The 19583-nt window shown below is 41.0% G+C and overlaps 1 protein-coding gene across 1 annotated transcript in view; it reads left to right on the top strand.

Annotated features, from left to right (window-relative positions):
• MTA1 (metastasis associated 1) overlaps positions 1–19583 on the top strand; it is a 77360-nt gene that overhangs the window by 34247 nt on the left and 23530 nt on the right. Inside the window, exons 10-14 of the mRNA XM_035333367.1 lie at positions 1213–1401; positions 2503–2577; positions 10787–10845; positions 17609–17724; positions 18524–18675. Of these exons, the coding sequence (XP_035189258.1) occupies positions 1213–1401; positions 2503–2577; positions 10787–10845; positions 17609–17724; positions 18524–18675 (591 nt within the window). The remainder of the gene's footprint in view (positions 1–1212; positions 1402–2502; positions 2578–10786; positions 10846–17608; positions 17725–18523; positions 18676–19583) is intronic.

Here is a 19583-nt window from a genome sequence, read left to right as displayed (position 1 = left end):
AAATTTTTTGACCATGCTTCATTGCCCATCTCTTGCTTGGGCTTAGTAGCAGTCTTGAAAAGAATGCACGTGATTATCTGCCTGTCTGCAGTGCTGTACTGCCAGAACGCCACTCCTTATCGCTTCCCCAACTGCCACTGGCATCCTTGGGCACGCTTGTCCTGGGGGGGAAAAGTTTGTGGTCTGATAAGAAATTTCAGTTGATCAAGTTCTTTCCTTTGAGCTTCATTTTTGTCTGCCTAAGGAGTGGCAATATTTTAAAATATTAAAGGATTCTGAATAGATAAGAGAAAAGGGAAAAGTTAAATTTCTATGCTAGAGAGAATTGAATAGAAATGTGAATAAAATTCATGAAGTCTCCAGAGTACTCTTATCAAAGCCTCACCTCATAACTGAGTACTGTGAGATTGTATGTAGAACAAATTCTAGGATAAAACATTGTGGATTGATTATGCATGTGCACAAAACTCTGGTATGATGAGAGGCAAGTGGCACCCTGATCTAAAACTACAGAAATCAAGGAGTAAAGCCAAGCTTTCATTTACTAATGCCAATTCCTCACTTACTAATGCCGATTCCTCACTCTCGACCTGTTCTTATCCCTTGTAAATCACAAGTCTCAGTCATAGCTCAGCTTTCTGAGGAATAATTACTCATGGGAGAAACTCTTCCTACTCAGCTCAGATATGTGACTTAAATCCTTTTTTAGATTTGTGACCTTTGGGACAAGTGTGTGCTTAAATATTCGTTTTTATGTATAATTCTTGTGGATTAATTTCTTTGTGGATAGAGAAAGTGCATGGCTAACTTTATTTTAAAAAAAAAACAAAACACCCTCAGACCTGTATCGTTACTCTGCATCTGTTGATGGTGCCTAACAGTGCTGCTTAGTCCTGGTGAGTGGGGCTCTGGCCCCTGTGTTTTCTTAACAGTAGTGCTACAGCGCTGGTGCTGGGTAGTAGATAAAGTAGCAGTTATTCAGGTGCATTTGCTCGTGTTCCAAAAATCCCACTATTGTTAGTGAATATTGGACCTGAACACTGACAATTATCGTGAGTCTCAGATTGGAATAGTATTTACTGACTTAATATGGATGTAGAATCCAGCACCCTCAAATCTCACTGCGTGGTTTGTGTTACTGCTGTTTCATTGCTAAGCATTTTCCCCCCGGATGCCTGTCCTTACGTTTATTTTTCTCTTACGACCACGTAGTTCCATGCGATGGACACTTTGCACAAAAATGTCTATGACATTTCCAAGGCGATCTCTGCGCTTGTGCCACAAGGTGGGCCAGTCCTGTGCAGAGATGAAATGGAGGAGTGGTCTGCTTCGGAGGCAAACCTCTTCGAGGAAGCACTAGAAAAATACGGAAAAGATTTCACTGACATTCAGCAAGATTTTGTAAGTATGTAAAACGGGGGCCCACATGGTGCGACTGGGTCTGATCAGTGGCAGAGCTGGTTTACAGCTTGTCTAAACAGAGTTGTTTTTCTTCGTTTTGAAGAGGAGGGCTTTGAACTGGAGCATGTGCCTTGCAGTAAACTGGGGAAGGGCAGACCTTATACTGAAGACAGCCTGCTGTACAGTCAGAATTTCAAATCACCAATGATAGATTTTCCTTCAGAGATGTTCATTTAAAATAGCCTGCTCCGCTACCTCTGAGAGAGGATTTAGGAAAGTGTTGTGACAGCCTGGCCACTGTAGATTAATTTGTGTTTGAAGGAGTATTGAGCCTTCTGAAAAATGAAAATTTAGTCGCTTTTACGTTATTTCAAAAAAGGCTCTGTGGAAGTTTTAAAAAGGAATCTTGGGTATTCAGTGGAAGTGTCCTGTAGTTTGGCTGAATCTCCACCCTAGGTGTTCAGCCTGTAGTTTGAATGGAGCCCTGTAAGGAGAGCCAAGTTTCACTGTATCACGCCTCAAGTCCTCAGAACAAAGCGAGTAGTGTCAGTGTTGCATGTCCCATGCTCGAATCTTTTAGATGGAGGGACTTGGAAGCAGCACAACACTGTGGTCCTGCTGAAAGCCTTGTGCTTTTCACGCAGAGAACAGCTGGCATGGCACACTGCTGTTAGTAGTAATTAATTTATTATTTTTATAGGCCAGCTACATAGAAGCGGAGAAAATTGGAGCTGTGATAACTGGTTCTTGCTTGAGTCTTTGCTCAAGCAGCAAGACTGTCTCAGCCAGTGGGCTCCCTTCCACATTGTGCCTCTCTTGAATAGTTTACTGTGGAGCCAATGCAGCGTGAAGATTTACCTGTAACCTGCTCTGTTTCTCCACTGAAAGCACTGTTTTTTTTTTGGAAAGGCCATTTAATTTGTCATGGGGCCTATGTGCACCTAATGTCCCTAGGAGATACAGATGCTGTCTTTTTTTTTGCTAACAGGGTTAGTGGTTGCAAACTCTGCTTTAAGCTGTCTGTCACAGGAATCCCGTGAATTTCAGCGAGGCTGTGTGGCAGCTCCTTGCAATGACTGTTACTTTTCCTTTATTCCTTAGCTCCCATGGAAGTCCTTAACAAGCATAATAGAGTATTACTATATGTGGAAAACAACAGACAGATACGTTCAGCAGGTAAGAGTCAGAATCACCTCTTTCATTCCAAGAGAAGCTATTTTACTTGCCACTGAAGCCAAGTACTTGCTTAGTTCTTCTTTGTGGATTCTTTCGTATAGGTGGATTCTGTAATCATCTGAAGCACCAAATACTCTCTTGCCGCTAAATTCATCAGCCATTCTGTAGATAAATACTTGTGGCATTGGCATTTGTGTTTTTTTCACATTTGCTGCCACTTTACCTGGAGCTTTCAAATGTCTGTTTTGGAATTCAGTAGCTTAAGGAAGAGTATACAGTTAATCTCTGCCAGTAACTCAGTTCAAGGTCAGCAGTAATTTCAGTTTTAGCTTTTTATGGGGGAGTGGGCAGTTGTTGTACAACAGGCAATCATCGTTATCCCCCACCTCTGCTCGCCCATGACTTTGATTGCAGATGCACAGAATCTCCCCCATGGAAGTGCTGTAAGTGGAGTGTTTGGGAAGCACTGATGGCTCAAATTCCCAGACTCATTATACTTGAGAATCAACTTTGACTAGTGTTTACAGTCATTTTTATCTCCTACTTGTTTAAATACAAAGGCTGCTTGGTACCTGAAATAATGAAAGCACAATGCAAGAAGCATGCAAAATGTTTTAGAATATCAGTTACTGAAAAATACTTATAATATTTAGTAGGAAAATTAATTAAAAGGGAGAAATGCATAATGTATTTTTATGGTAATTATCAGTATAATGTTTAGGCATCTATTTAAAGTATTACAAAAAGTGTAGGCACAGTAATGTCCTGCCTTGACTTGCTTCATTAGATACTCAGCCTATGATAAAGATTCAGTGCCTGGGGCGTTGACCGGTATTTGGCATGTACTTAGTCACCAAGGTCTGCAGTGCAATCTTCTGACTGGAATACTGCTTTAATTACAGAGGGCGACTCAGGACAAATCAGAATACTTTTTGAATTAATTCTATATTACTTTTGTAAATAATAATACGAAGCAGCATTAATAGTTGCATCCTCATTCCTATGTTTTCCAAGTTCATTCCTGGATGAAATTTTTCCTTCTGATAAGGAAATGCTTGGTAGGAAAGTGGGACAGTGATGGAAGCTGTTGTGGTGGAGAAAAAATGTATAGTGAGTGCTGCTGTACTGTCTGACTATAGCCATTTAGGAGACAAGAGCTGAGTGTACTCAACATGTTCTGTACTCGGTGTTTGCGCTGAGATGAATCAATTAGTCTTCTCCTTCTGTGCATCTTTTATCTCACCTCTCTTCTTGTAAAGACAAAAATCCATCTAGCAATGTGCTAGGTATCGGAAAAGGTAAGGAAAGTTATTTTATCTGATAGTGAAAGCTAGAATCTTAAATAGACTGTTGCATGAAATATCACCCCTGTGCAGCCAAACCAGCAAGCAGTAGTAGGACTTAGGAACGGTTAGAGGCAAATGCAGCGCTATCCTGCTCAGAAAATCCATGATACACTTGCGTCTTTGAAGTTCTGTTTCAGCACATCTCAAGGTATGTAACAGTGTGGGGGCTGAGAAACAAGAGGTTGAGAGCAGGTGTTTTGGTGCCCACTCTTGGATACCGTGGGAGACAGGTTAGTATTGTGGTCCGGGTGTCTGCTTTCAGCCCCGGGGGCTCTGGAGGGTTAGGGGCACGGTGGGTGGTAGTACACAGCAGTAAGATCAAGGTCTTGAGGCACTGCTTCCAGTCGTAGACAACAGAGAAAAAGCAAATATTTTGTGGAAGGAGAGACCGCTACAGAAATGGTGCTTTCCCTAGGAAGTGGTTAAGTTCTTCTGCTCTTTCCACTTTTATGAACTTTTTTATTATAAAGACAAAATTACAGAGGGGTAGTTGCATAAAAAAGCTTTATTTGTTCTCGCAGCAGTAAAGTAACACCCCCACGCACAGTTTCTTATATTGTTTTGCTGCATTCTTATGCAGTGAGTTTTCTATAATGGTGATAATGTTGTACCTCACGTGTGCTGCCCAGCAGTGTACCACGGGGTGGGATTTGGGGAAAACTTCCAATTAGAGGCTGTGCACTTAGGAGAGAGCATGAGCATAAGCTGAACAGGTAGAAATTGCAGAACAGAGATATCACATCAATTAAGTTTGAACTGAGCTGAAGACCTCATTTCAAATTCCCAGATTGTACAAGCAAATAATACTATTAAACATTTATAAAAAGCCTGGGAGAGCTATCTATATATAACCACAAAGAAAGCATAGGAAGTTGTATTTGAAATAATGGTGCATTGCTTTTATTTTTTACTTGGCGTGTCCTAAGTCTTTGACAAAGCACGTCCCTCACCACTTTTTCCATCTGTTTCTTCAGTGTTTTGTCTGTGTGGATTCTCTCCTTAGCCTAATACCACAAAAGGGTTCTGGGGCTAACAGAATTTTCATACTTCAGATATTGAAAACGTGCTAAGTGAGGATATGACAAGTGTGTATCTTGAGTTGTTTCACTTTCACTTGTCCTCCCTTTAAGGGGATGATGAAATTACCTTCTAAGTCTGCATGTTACTGTCTCAAAACCACAACAAGCCAAAAAACTTAACTTGCTCATTCTTATAGGCTCTTTGGCTGAATGCGCTTAAAAACATCTATTTAGACCGTCTATTTTTTGAATTATACAACTTCATAATGAGGGTTTTCTCACAAGCAAACTTTTTGCTTTGAAAACCAGTTAGTGGGAACTGTTCACTTCGTTCTGTATTTTCTTTGAGATTTTCTTGGAGCAGGAAAGCACTCTGTCATAATCTTGAAGAAGAATCTATTTGTTTCTGGACTTGGAGGAAGCTAAATTTTGAGCTGACTTTCACCAAAGACCTTTTTCACAGAACTGAACAGTAAAGGAAGTGCAGAGTCCCGTGCAAGCCTAAAACAAGAATTCCAGTAGTCAGAACAGTCTGGACATAAATTGCAGAAGGTGTGCTGGCATACACAAGTGTTTGTGCTTGTATGGAGGGGGAAAAAAAGGCCTGATGCTTGGTACACCTATGAGGTAAAGGCTTAATATAGCGCTTCCTTGTTTTGTGGGTAGGATAATGTGAGATGGATGCAAAATGACCTCTTTTGGAGCATGTTCTTGGATCTCTTACACAGTGATTTCTATTTGTCTTGAACTTCACCTTATTTTCGATACTTATCAGCGTAACTAGAAGTTGAGTCACTTCAAGAGGAGGTCAAACCCTCCAAGCGCAGACTTGCTGGAAGGAATAATTCCCCTGCAGTGTCAGCACAGAAATCATGGTCCGAGGCACGGTCATGAACTTATGTCCAAAGTGATCCCCAATGTTGTCCTTTCAGAGTTGTCCTGAAGAAAATGAGGGAGAGGCCAAATTCCAAATTCAGTATCCTATATCTTGTTTGAATGCATCTTTTTTTGAGACAGATTTCACATGTGAATTCACAAGAGCATATATTTCTGATTTGCACAGGTTTGAAATGGCATCCACTGCCTGACTGCTTTTGGTGGCTTTCCCCAGCAATTCCAAACCTCTTTAAAAGTTCTGAGATGTTTGGGCATGCCTGTGTTTGCATTCAAAATGAAATTTGTGTTCTTACGCAGTTGTGCGTTCCAGGATGATTTTTTGTTTTCATTTTTTATTTTTGAAATCTTTAAGTGCTGCTGCTGTTTTGTATCTCAGGAGGGGAAGTCCTGAAACCTTTAAAGCATCCCACTCTCCAGCTGTTGAGATGCAGTTGAGAATAGCTCAGGGCATGGCAGTGAAAAATGATCATTTGAATTAGTCGTATGTGTTTTTTAGAGTTAAACTTCAATTTTACTTTTTCATTTGTGCTTGAGGAGCATGAAACTTCCAAGGAGAAGATCAAACATCACAGATTCCTACTCTGTTGTCTCTTTTGTTACGTGGAAGTCCCATTTTAATCCTGCAGCATGTCAAGGATGAGGTAGGAGGAAGAGACAGAATCAATTCTAAGGTATGCACAGTGTTGGAAAAAAAATGTAAAGGAGAAAATGGAGAAAGTGCAAGTGCCATTAAATATGACTACATGAGGTAGGGAGTGCAAGGGGTGGAGCTGTAGGTAAGTCTTGATGCAGTTAGATAACATCTTTGTTAAGGAAAGCCAGCCTTTGTACCTAGCCAAGAGCTGTGTGTGACATCTTAATGTACCAGCCTTCATAAGGTACCTTGTGCTAGGAAAATAGAAATAACATCAAAGAAATGCTTTTCCACAGATGTAGGACGTGTTATCCCAAAACACCTCCTAGTAAGCTTACAGTAACATGGAACTGCGGTAGTTTTGGCAAGCAAGTGACAGAGACTGCAGGTGCTGCATGCCAGTGCTGAGATGTGTTGCAGGAGCTCAGGCAGCTGGAAGCACTTCTGCCAACTGCATCGTGGACTCGTTGCCTCCCCCTGCCTCCCAGCAGCACTTGTGTGTGTGCTCAGAGGTTTTTTGGGGGGCAGGAAAGCAGTGTGAAAGTTTTCCCCTAAACCCAGAAAGGGCAAGTTAGAGGCTATTCTTCTTCCCCAGCATGAACCAAAAGAAGCTAAGTATTAGAGGATATCTGAGCTGCCCCAGCACCATCTACCAGCCCAACTCCTGCACTGTATCCTTGAAATATCTCTTGCATTACTGTGTTTCTTCTATTATTTTCTCTTTATAAGCCATTCACTTTTTAGAAAATGCCCACAAACGTTTCTTTGCTGTGGTACGTCACGTTTTAAGACTCTTTCAAAGTCTAGAATGAAAGATACTAAATCCAGGGAGAGGCTACGTAATGGACAGGTGTTTGCACCAACTTGAATGTACAGGATTTTGAAGTATTTTAATCCCTTGGTCTCTGTGGGATTAAAAAAAAAAGTTGGTAACATCTCCCTGTTACAGATAGGGAAAATATGAGGTAAGTATGAGGATATACTTAAGATATGCATTTATAAATACCTCCCAGAGACAAAAGATTTCATTTAGGCCAAGCTTCTAGAAGAAATTACGAATGCTCAGGGTTGTTTTTTTGTGGATGAGAACATTCATCGCTACATCCAGCAACATTAAGAATTCATAGCATAAATATGCTTCAGGCACAAATCAATTGGTAACTGGCAAAGGACCTAGGACAGCACTTCTCTGTGAAGGGACTGTGCTGAAGCTGTGTGGGACTATGTGTCGGGCACCTTTCTTTGTACCTTCTGTTTTCAGTCACTGTCAGAATAGGAAGCTCATGAGATCTGCTCTATTGATTCTCCACGGCCACAAATGCTTAGTGCAAAACCATCCTCTTCTTAGCCCCAGTACATTGTGGAACCTTCTGGAATCCTGGTATCCTGCTCTGTAGTCAAGGCAGAACATCTCACATGGCTTGTGCCTTGATCTCAAGGCAGCTGTAGTAGATAAAGTGGGTACTGCCAGGCCCAGGTGACCTGTGGCAGTTATTAGCATAGAGCTTGCACCATGGTCATCAGTCATGAGCAAAATCTGGTGTGAGGTTAGCATTCATCACTACTTTAGGAAGATGTTGCTTAACAAGCTAAATTAACCGTGCCTCTGAGGCAAATGACTTTACATTGTGGATATCAGAATATTTCAGCTGCTGGAAATGCTTTGTGTTTGCACAAAGCTTTTCTGCTCGTAGATTTCCAAGACTGTCACAACATAATGTCTCTAGATAGCGCCCTTGGGAGCTTTTGTCAAGAACACTGCAGCTATTTTCCCCCCAACAATTTCCACTGGAAATCTAGTGGAAATTTCAAAAACAAAACAAAAGAGTTCTCTACCAGTGCAAGTTCCCTGAATTTCCTGCTTTGGCCTCAAGGAAATATGATTCTTGTACAAGGTTCATCAAGCAGTATTTTAGATATTTATCAGCACCTGATGTTAGACTTCCTTGTAATTCCTGGGGAGAGCAGGAGAAGAAGGCTTGTTTTCCAGTCCAGGCTGAGGGTGGAGCAGCCGTCAGCTCCTGAAGATGAGCATGCATCTGGCTGAAGGAGGATTTTTTGGGACAGTATCTCTCTGGAAGTTAAAGAAGGTTTTCTGGTGCTATTAGAGAGCCACTTATTTGCACAGCACTCGTTGATGCCTAGATAAAACAACATGAGGAAGGTGTTTTGAAAATGCTCAGCTTGGAATTTCTGGGCCCTATGCAGAGGGAGAACCTCTTTAATTATCCTGCTGATTGCCAATACAGAATGTATTGTTGATTGCTCCAAGGCTGCAGGATTGATAAGTATCGTCTACATGAGGTCTGTTTGGGCTTTCTCAAGGACAGCTTTGGGGCAGCTGCCTGTGTCTGAGACCAGATTTAACAGAAGCAACCAACCTGGGAAGCAAGAAGTCTGCTTTTGGATGCAGCTTTCTGAAGGCAAACTCATAGTCTCTGAATACTTTCCAATAGTTGTTTGTTTTTCTCAGTCCTTGTTCTCTTGTCTGCCACCTTCATTCTTTGATTTCTAAGATGGATTGACTGTTATTTGCTGGAAAAGGTAAGGGGGAATTCTTCAGGAGTGTAGAGTGTTTAGGTGAGAAGCTGTCAGGCTGTCAAATGGAAAACTGTTGCGTAAGCCTGTCCCTTTGATCAAAGTGAGCTTCATGCGTACTGGAAGCTTTTACTACATTGATTTATTGTGTGTCCATAGTGTCCCTGTAAAGAGAATGTGTATATGTAGTCCTTTTTGTGTTTGTTTGTTTGTTTTTTAAAGTGAACAGCCTCAAGGCATTTTTTTCCTCAAGGAAAATAACTAAAGCAAAAGTCAGTATCTGCATAGAAATAAAAAGCACAAAAAATGTCAGAAATTTGAAAAAAAAAATGAAAATAAACTAATCTGTTTGCCTAGAATATGTGTAAAATCCCCAGCAAACACTGCATTGCTGGTTTGTCTGGAGAACATCATCATTACTGTCTGCAGACTGCTGTTACTGACATGGATGTTGAAGGGCATGGACCCTCCTTCAGCAGGAGAGGCATAGAGGCCTCCAGAGGTTTGTTTCACCCTAAATTCATTTAGTTTGTGTAATAAAGAGAAAATCTGAACCTTAGAGTGTCTCTCTTCCTGAAAGACGTGAAGGTTTGAGTAATAAAAGGAATTTTTGGCCAGGTAGTAAAGCTCCTGCTGATTGTCCTCCTCTTGTGCCATGTTCAGAAAGGAAAGGAGCTGTACGGTTCTGGGGGAGTTGCTTCTCTACGTCCCATTGGAAGGACCCTCTGACCTACCTATTCCAGAAACGTGGATGGAAGTTAATGGCGGGTTTTATCGAAATAGGGCCATGTAGAGACAACATTGTGTGTACCCATGCTCTGAAAGGCTACTTTTTGTGCATGTTTTTCATTGAACATATCTCTGTCATGTTCCTTAATATCTCCTGGGAGAGGCGTGTGCGTGTATATATATATGTATATACACATATACATTTTACAAGGAGTTGATTGGTGGAGTTGACCTCTCCCTTTTTATCCCCTTAATGTTCTTTGCTACCTGGCCCCTGAGATTTGTGCCTGGGCTTTATTTCCTTTTGCCTGAAAGGGGGATGATGTAGTTTTTGTCTACCTAAAGCCTTTCACCTTTAGGAAGTGCAAATGTGTGGCTTGCCCATGGCTGATGTTTAGTGTGAAGTGATTACATACCGTAATTAACAAATCTATTGGGTGTTGCTATGTCCGATTTCAGTTAAGCTTGTAGGCTTTTTAAGTTTTAAAGAAAATCTCCAGTGTGAGTCAGTTTTCAATCAGTTTTTTTTTTTTTAAAAAAAAAAAAAACTGGAAAAGAGAACTATCAGCAAAAAAAAGTCTTCCTTCGAACTCTTTAAATTACTTCAGCTGTTGGGGAAAAATGATGAAGGTGTTTTGCTATCCTTGTTGTTATCCAGTTGCTGCATATTATCAAAGAGGACAAGCACAGGCTGATACGTTGGATCTTTCTCTGCAGGGGAAGATAAAGGGTTATGGGGCAAACAGTGTCCGAATTTGTATCGGAATGAATGGGAATAAAAAAAATTGTATAAAAAATTGTATATGTTTTGTAATCTCGTTAACTTTTTCAAAGTGCTGTGTATGTAGTCATTTACTACCCACAATTGCTTTCAGAGTATTTTTTCCTGTTGGAGAGGGATAGCTGCTCAGTGAAATGAAAAAAACTTACTTGTTTGTTAATGAGTGCTAAAGTTTTCACAGGTGGCTTACTTTACTCCCAGGTAAAATAGCCCTTATTTTCTTTTGATTCTAACTTTTCTCTGTTGTTTTTCTTTCTTTTTAAAGAAACGATTGAAAGCAGCAGAAGCAGAAAGCAAGCTAAAACAAGTGTATATACCCAACTAGTAAGTATCTTTCCCTATTGTTTTGTTTTTTATTTCATTATAGACGGTCTGGTGTAGCAGTTTCCATGGCCTGCCAGTATTATATATTAGCTTTAATTATATAATGAGAGACATAGTTGAACAAACAATGTCAGAGAATTACTAAATTAGGTTTCCAATATAATGAGCCTTCTGCTGATGCTTAAATAGGCTTGAATTCCTTTTTATTTTAGCTGAGTTAATGCTAAGCACCCAGATGCTAATAAACAAGTTGGAGTCCTGTGGAAGACAACACGATTGCTGTTGTATTTCAAAGCTGCCTGGAACAAAGCAGCACTCCTCCCAGTATGCCTGTGCTGCTGCTTATGAGTGTACAAAAGACAAAGCTGTTCCCACAAGCTGACCTGCTGCTTCTGGAGCACAGGGTATTTCCGCCACGGGTAGCTGAGGGCGTTCCTGGTTAGGACGCTGTGCTCTCACGTTGCTCGTTTCCTTCACACTGCGTAGTGTTGCCACCCTGAAGCTCTGTCATTACTTATCTTCTGATTTTTATTTTATTTTTATATGAAAATGAGTGGGGACTTCGTAGCAGGTCACTACGGTCATGCATAAAAAGATAGCTAATTAACTGTTTAATGGTAATTGATCCGTTTTTCTTAATTATTGTCATCAGTGGAGCACGAATGCATAATTGTTTCCTAATGTCACATACATATATATATTTATATATAAATGGTTAGTAAACTGTGCTTCTTCACTTGTCTTCCCTCTGCATAACCCAGTCAACAGTTGTTACAATGTGGAACTCAAATCTCCCCTGCCTTACCTCTTTTCATCTTTAATTCCCAGACACGTTCCCATGTGTGACCCTAATAACTCCTTTACTCTTATTTATGTTCAGATGTTTAGGAAGGTCTACTGTGCATTCCTGTTAATTAAGGCAAAATGAAGTCTTATGTGTTTAGCTTGCAAGATGGTCTCTTACTTCTTGTGAAAATACAGGATCCTTGGTTTCTTTTTTGCCTCTCTTTTAACTGAAATGTGTCAATGTATATCTCACGTGAATTTACCAGAAATGAGCTGTAAGATTCAGAGGGAAGCCAGATAGATTTCTTGTCATGCTATTTTTCAACAGGATTGCCTTTTATGGAGGGTGTTACTGTGCAGGGGGACTCTGGACACCAAATTAAACATGAATTCAAAATGTGATAAGCCTGTAAAGCAAAAGCTAGTGTAATTTAGACTGCAAATGCAAAAGGATATTGCAGATGACAAAGGCCGGTAGCCTGCCTGCTGCTCTTGGATTATAATGCGTGTAGGTAGGGCTTTGTATTTGAAAGGTTACAGTGCTCACTTGATAATGGCTGTCTGGAGTGGTATCTTATCCCTCCACCCTGTATCTCAGCAAGATAATTCTTGTTGCTATCTAACAGATGTAATCAAATCAGCAGCGTACCTCTCTGCATCAGGAAAAGTCTCTCTCTACCTGTGTGCATGCTATTTTTGTCTCTTGCATCGATTTCCAGCCACAGCTGATTTTGTGAGTGTGGTACCTTAACTCGCGTGTTAATTGACAAAAACGGGCGTCAGATTTATCTCCTTCAATATCCTTTTGTACATATCAGAAGTAGCAGTTGTGTACCTGACGATCCCGTATGAATGCTTCTGCTGCTTTTTTCCTATTAATACCTGTAAATGTGGCAACAGTTAGGCATTTTGAGATCTTGGATTATTCCTACATGAGTTTCAGTCCAGGATCTGGCACGCAGGGAATATATTGCATCTGCATTACCTTGTGACCTAGAAAAAGATGATGTTCTTGGCTTGTAAAAGCAATACACAGTGTAAGGATCTAAATATCGATGTTATTGATTAGTCCTTATCGTGTTACTGAGCTCATTCCTGTTTTGAGGCTTGAACCGTAACGATCCAGTTGTGACAAGCTACGTCAAGTAATTTATTTTGGAGGTGACGAGACCTATGCAGAAGCGTATCAGCTGATTGGGTGAAACATTCTGGCAATAACTGGTGTAAATTTTTTTGCAAAGAGAGACCCAGAAGGATATAATTCAAACAACCTTATTTTTTGTCCCTGGCTTACTTCCACTGATGGGTATTTCATTTGTTTGTGTGATGTTAACAGAAAAATCTAGAGCTATGGGAGGGAAAAACAGTAAGAAAAGCAACAGAAGCAACCTTCAAGGTTTGTTTGTCATCCTACATGCATATTTTACAGTGAAAGATGAGATCGCTCAGTGAAACTTTATAGTTGATATTTTTTAACCTGAGAGTGTACTGCAAATTTAGAATATGAGGAACTGAATCGTGGAGAGGCTAGGTACTCTGTGCAGTTACGTAGGTAATTGATGTGAGGTTCTCAAGTCCTTAGGCAACATCCTAGGTGTTGGACATAAACTGGTGTGCTCCTTCCAAGAAGAGCCCTGCTTTTGGGGCAGACATCTGTAGTCGATGTGCCTGAACCCATTGTTTCTAAGCATGGGTTTGTAAGGCATCCCTTTGGTGTTTTCAAACCTATATGCTTCCATGGTGAAAGGAAGGTTAAAATAAGCTGAATAAGCTGAATTCAGCTTAAAATAAGCTGAATTCTTCATTCAGTCAATACTGAAAAAAATGTTTTAGTTGGGAATTGTGTTAATAAAGCAGTAGTGGAATCCTGAATGTATAATTCAACGCTCCTACTCTTTTCATCCTGCCATCCACCAGTGTGACTGTAGGGCTCGCAGAGCTTTCTCATTCCTGTCTGTGTTTCTTCTTCTAGCGTGTCCCCAAACGTATTTTTGAAGCCCTTCTGGAAATCATATTCAGTTTTTACTCATCTTAGGGGCATCATGTGCTGCACCTGTTACTTGCTTCTGTTCGATGACAGTCTGGTTGTGTAGCTGCTGCTTTTTGGGATTAGGACATCTGCAAATCGTGAAGGCTGAGAAATGCAGTTTTGTGCGGCTTTTCTCTCTTCTGCTTTGATCTAGGTGATACCAGAAGTGGTAAGAACAGCAAGAGAAGAACAAATTGCCCAATACAGTCCCCAGTCTCTAAAATATATTGATATAAAATGTGAATTCTAACTACATCTGTAAATGCAAATTAATACGTTCTACTTGGAATATTTTATCCAAGAATCTCAAAGAACTTTCACAACCCATGAATGCTGCCTCACAAACATCGTAAGTAGGGGAATAATATTTTCCTCTACCTCTTTTTTTTTTTTTTTTTAAGCCAACAGGGAAATTGGAGGATTAGGTCAAAGCTTCCTATCACTACAAGGAGACACTGCTTAACAAGCTGAAGATGATTCCTTTATGTGTTTCTTCATTGTCCTCTGCCTGAGGAGCAAGACTTTTCTCCTTCCCTGCTTAATGGTGCAGAGGTCTGTTGTAGCACGGAAAGCTTACAAGTGTAACGCTGGTCTTTCTCTCTAGCTGTGCTAGTTAAAACAGTGACCTTCACCATGTTGTTGGAGAAAGCTTGTCATTTCCAGAAGGCATTGCCTAGCAGTCATTAGACCCATTCTTACAATTGTGAGAGCTGTGATGAGAGCTCACCGCTCTGGGGTGTGGATAAGGAATCCAGGCACTTGAATTAGATGCCTAAATGTAGACGGCATAAATGTTCCCTAAAAAGCATTAAACGTTGTTCTTATTCCTTCTTTCTGAGCCTTTATTTCTTACTAGTTCTAGATGCAGCAGAACAATTGTGTTTTCTTGAATATCTGGAAACATTCGCTGACGGTGTTTATAGTTACTTCTAACCACTAAAATCTTATTATTGTGCTGTGGCTCAAATGTTAGTTACATAGTGAGAGGATTTCAGTGTTCTGCATGGCTCAGGAATATCTTCTGTTTTGTTTGTTTTGTGGTGTGGCTTTAGTATGTGATGGTTGTCTTCTTTCTGCATGTGCTGCATCATCTTCATCTCTTTAGCTGAGACTGTTCTGCATGACAGCCCAGAAACCTGCGCTTTGTAATCCCTGTTCTAGCGTAACTGAGTGCTCCATCACAGCTGAAACCCATTTAAAAGGCTTCCACTCCTGATTTAAGAAATGGAAATGATAGTTTACCACACCATCAATATTCTCAGCACCTTATTTGCATTTTTCACTTCAGCTTCATCAGTTGCCTAATGATTCATACAGTTATTCATCTAATTCTCTTGTTAATAGCTGCAGCAGGCTTTGGTGATATCAAACAAGTTTAATTAACAAATCACCAACAATCGAGGGCTTTTTGCTTCTCGTCAGATGAAAACAGCTGCCTAAATTTGATGGTCACCCACTGTGACACTTCACCTCAGCTTGGGGCCAGGACACTTTGTGGTGCTCGTTGCGGCTACCTTCATTGCAGCCTTCCAGAATCTGAAGCGTGAAGTTACTGTCACAGCTACAGCGTGCTAATCTTGGGGATCGGCTTTCACCCACGCACTGCTTTCACTTGGGTTTGAAATGCACGCTTGATGAGGGTTCTTGGGAGGAGAACAGCCGGGCTGTCAGCCTCCTTTCCACACGTGAGCCCGGTGCTCTGGCCGTGCGTGCCAACGCTTGGTCCTGTTCTCAGCTGCTTACAACTGCACCCATCAGGGCTTCCAGCACACTGCTCAAAAAACCAAAGTCTTTTTGTGCTCTGCTGATGGATTTCCGACTCCTATAGTGCTGCTTCTCAGAGGATAAATCGATGCGTGGAAGGGAGGCCACGGGGCTGATGTCGAGGTGTAAAACCCAGAGTGGAGCCTTTAGTTTTCCTTGCTTCAGTCTTTTATTCTGCCCGTGGAGCAAGCACGGCTGGTAACTAACTGCATGTGTGAGGGCCGTTTGTTTTGCAGCATCTCGCTCGTGTTTGCACATTGGGTTTGCGAGTGGATCACGGCAAAAGTCGTGCTGCAGCAGGCTACTGTAGAACACTCCAGAACAAAATGCTGGGTGGCGTGAGCTCCCCTGGTCCAACTGTCCTGTTGTTGCACCGTGTCTGCAGATCTCTTGCCATCTGCGATGTCCAAACCTCGTGCCACTGTGGTAAGAACCCCAAACCACTTCAATCCTTCTAACGGCCAGGCAAGTTAGTAAACAAAAGCGGAGGAAAACCTTATCAGGCTTATTAATCCAAATGCCTTTAGTTTTTTCTTCTCTTCTGCTTCCTTTGAGCTGTGCATGGCCTGCTCGGTGTACTGAAGGAGCAAGCTAGTCACGGGGTTTCTGTGCCACTTAGCCTCCCCAGCTTTCTCTTCTGCAGAAAGGTCCTGCACCTCCTCACAGCAAGAGGAACACCGTCAAACCTTGGGGTTGATCTGGAGCTGTGTGGGCCACTTGCTTTCAGAATTCGGTCACCTGGAATTCCTTTGCTCTCAGGGGTCCTTGCTGAGAAGGCGATACTAGCACTGGTGCCACATTAGGAATAATTAAATACTTTGGCCGTTTTCCCCTAATGCTGTTTTTGAAGCACTAGGCTGAGTGGAAAGTAACAAATGTTGTGGTCCACTTACATCGGTGTGACTCCTGCGTCTGCAGCTGATGTGTAAGAAAACAAGTTTTCAGAAACTTACTTTACAGAGACCATTTTAAGGTATTTCTGCTTAAATATGTGGATTTACTCGTTTATTAATTTGAAATAGAACAAATATGCCCACTCCATTCAGCTTTAAGGTAAGAGAATATGGGTAAAATGTAATTGGCATTAGAGATTAGACTTGCATTCAAGAGCCCGCACCAGAGGCTGCCTGCTTTTTGTTGCTTCTCTGAGTTCCTCACAGCAGTTTGGAGTCCTCATGCCTTCATAAATTCTTTGTGTGTACTACTTCAATGAAACTTCTTGTGTCTCACCTTCCTCAGTTCCCCAGAAGTCCTGTCCCTGCAATAGGGATTCACTGTACTTCTTGTTGCCTCCCATGCCAAGGGTTTTGTGAATGTCTTCTTTTCCCTCTCTGGCATCTTCCTCTGCAGTGCCTGTACTCTTGGTACTGCTCTTGGTGCCAACATTTTGTTTATCCTTCTATTCCCAGCTCCTGCCATTAACTTTTGTTCCTGAGTCAACATCTTTAGCAGCATACAGGGATGAGCAGAGGCAATGTTTTTATATCAGAATGTATTAATGACAGATGGTGATGGACTTCTTGCTCTGTGCCTGTTAAACTCTTGGACTTTCTGCATTTAGCAGAAGCTTAGATGCTTCCTAGGAAAAGCTCAGATCATGGCTTAAGACTCGATGAAGGCTCATATTCCTGATCACCTCTGTTCTGGGTCCAGAGATGAAATTTAAGGTGTTGGGTGTTCTTGGGCAAGTTGTGGCTATGTGCTGCAAACCTTTGCAGTAAGACAACGTGAAAATATGTATGTGACTGTAATAGAGGGTTATCCTTCCCTGAATAAAGCAGGGGTCTTTCTCTGCCTACCTCCCATTCTCCATCCCCTGTGATACTTGGAGGTTCACATAAAATATCCCTCATGTTGAGGACCGGGAGAGATCTGTAGATGGGATTGTTTTGCCAGCTTGATCAGAATGTCCAGGGCTGTAATTAAGATACCTGCTTTGCCTCAGTGGTTTGTTGTTTTTAAATGGTTTTGGTCTCTTAAATGGCATTGAACTAATATAATATGGACATTGGAGAGTGTATTCCTGAAAGTCAGATTGATGGTAAGTACAACTTGTTCTAAAAGCCACATGACGAACAAAATTTCAGTCTTCAATTTCAAATATTTTGGGCCATGTTTTTAAGCCTCCTAGGAAATTGCATGCCTTGATTAATGTTTGTCCTCCTTTTTGCTTTGTGTTTTAAGTAACAAGCCAAACCCCAACCAGATCAATGTAAATAATGTCAAACCAGGAGTGGTAAATGGTACTGGAGTACAGGCACAGAACACGGGAGCAGGACGGGCCTGTGAAAGCTGTTATAGTAAGTGACATGCGAACATGGCACTTGTGCACAGAGAGCGAGTGCTGCATTGCAAGCAGTAAACGCTGTGCTTGGGAGGAGGGAGCAGGGGGGAGAAGGCTTTGAAATGGTGGGGGGACAGAATTTGATTAGCAGCATTTCAGCAAAAGTGGCTTTGGAGTTACTGATTTAACATAAATATAATTGTGAAGTACTTAAGGGGCAGTTAGCTTCCTACAGTTATGTAGGACATTTACTGTTGAGCAAAGGCTTCAATCACCAGGCTGTGAACTTGACAAATTTTTCATTATTTTTGAGTAGATTTCAAAATATGGGATATCAGTGTATTTGGTCTGCTGTGCGGTACTATTAAGCTAATGCTTGCCCTCCTTTATGGGGAGCCTTTAGAGATGCTGGAATGTAGGGCTGCACGAGAAGTCAAGTCACAGTCTTACCTTGCATTCTTCCATTGTAAATTTAATGAGTTCCTGGTGAGAATCTTCCATCCTTCCCTGGAGAAATTGTCTACCAGACTTGCAAAACGAGACCTTTCCGTTTTGTTGGCAGGATGTTTTCCCATCCTAGCACGCGTTTTTTCTGTTCATATTTTAAAAGGGTTTTAATGTGTGTAATTGATTTCACTGAAATAACAAGTACACTTAACAGTGGTGATGGCAATAAAGCCATCAGCAGGTTTTTAAGGTCTGTTTGAGATTTGCGCTTTGTGTGGGTATTCTTTTATGATGGTTCTAAAGAGAATAAGCTCTGAAAAGTGATCCTGTTTAAGGATATATATAATTTCCACCTTTGTTATCTCTAGCCACACAGTCTTACCAGTGGTATTCTTGGGGTCCCCCTAACATGCAGTGTCGCCTCTGTGCATCCTGTTGGACGTACTGGAAGAAATACGGTGGCTTGAAAATGCCAACACGGTTAGATGGAGAGAGACCCGGACCAAACCGCAATAATTTGGTAGGTATTAGCAAAAAAGGCTGCTTGGTGATCTTGTCTGAAAAGTTAGGTGATGTGATTTGTAATCAATTGTTCACTGTATTTAAATATTTAAGAAAAAGAATACCTTCAACGTTCGTTGTTGTTCTTGAGTTTGATTTTTTTTTTTTTTTATCACTTGGAAAAGTTGGCATGTTAACTTCAGCTATATGCAATTTGTTGCTAAGTACCGCCCCCACGGAAAGAAAAAACACATTATTTGTTTAGCAAACTAGCCATCAAATGCATGGGATAATTTCACGAACTTCGTGGAAAAAAAATTGGAATGCTAGCCAATGTTTCTGATACTCTCTTTCCATGATTTTTGCTGCAGGAGGAAGAGGACTAATTTTCCATAAAGGAATTCATTATTTCCTGAAAGCTGTTCCCTTTCCTAAGGCACATTCAAAATTAGATATCCCAATTAGCTAGTAGCTTTTTAGATATCCCTTATCTTGTTATTCCTCTTCCTATTTTTTTCAATTAAGCCTCTTTCTTTTTAAAAAAGTTTTTGAGTAAGCATTTTGTGAGCTTCATTTTTTTCTACTGTATTTATTTAAGAAATATGAGAACTTTTGTGAATTTAGAAAGTTTAGTCTTGAAGTGTTGTATGTTGGGCTGACTGGAAAGAATGGCTGCGTCAATTAAGCAGCTATGGATAGAAGGATAGTACACAGTGTACTTTGGTTTTAGATATTTCTTTCCCCTCTCCTAGTCTTTCCTATTGCTGCCTTCATTTTCTGTTTCTTTCCTTTAGTCTCTGTCCTTTCCAGCATTCTGTTTACCCTCTGAAGCTGCTTAATTGCTGAGATAACTGCCAGGTTTTATCAGCCCTATAGCTCTAGTTTGTTAGTTAAAAAGTATGCAAACAGTCTGAGAGGGGAAATCCT

Source organism: Oxyura jamaicensis, chromosome 8 (assembly GCF_011077185.1).
Source record: "Oxyura jamaicensis isolate SHBP4307 breed ruddy duck chromosome 8, BPBGC_Ojam_1.0, whole genome shotgun sequence".
Taxonomy (NCBI): Eukaryota; Metazoa; Chordata; class Aves; order Anseriformes; family Anatidae; genus Oxyura; species Oxyura jamaicensis.
This window is presented reverse-complemented; position numbering and strand designations above follow the sequence as displayed.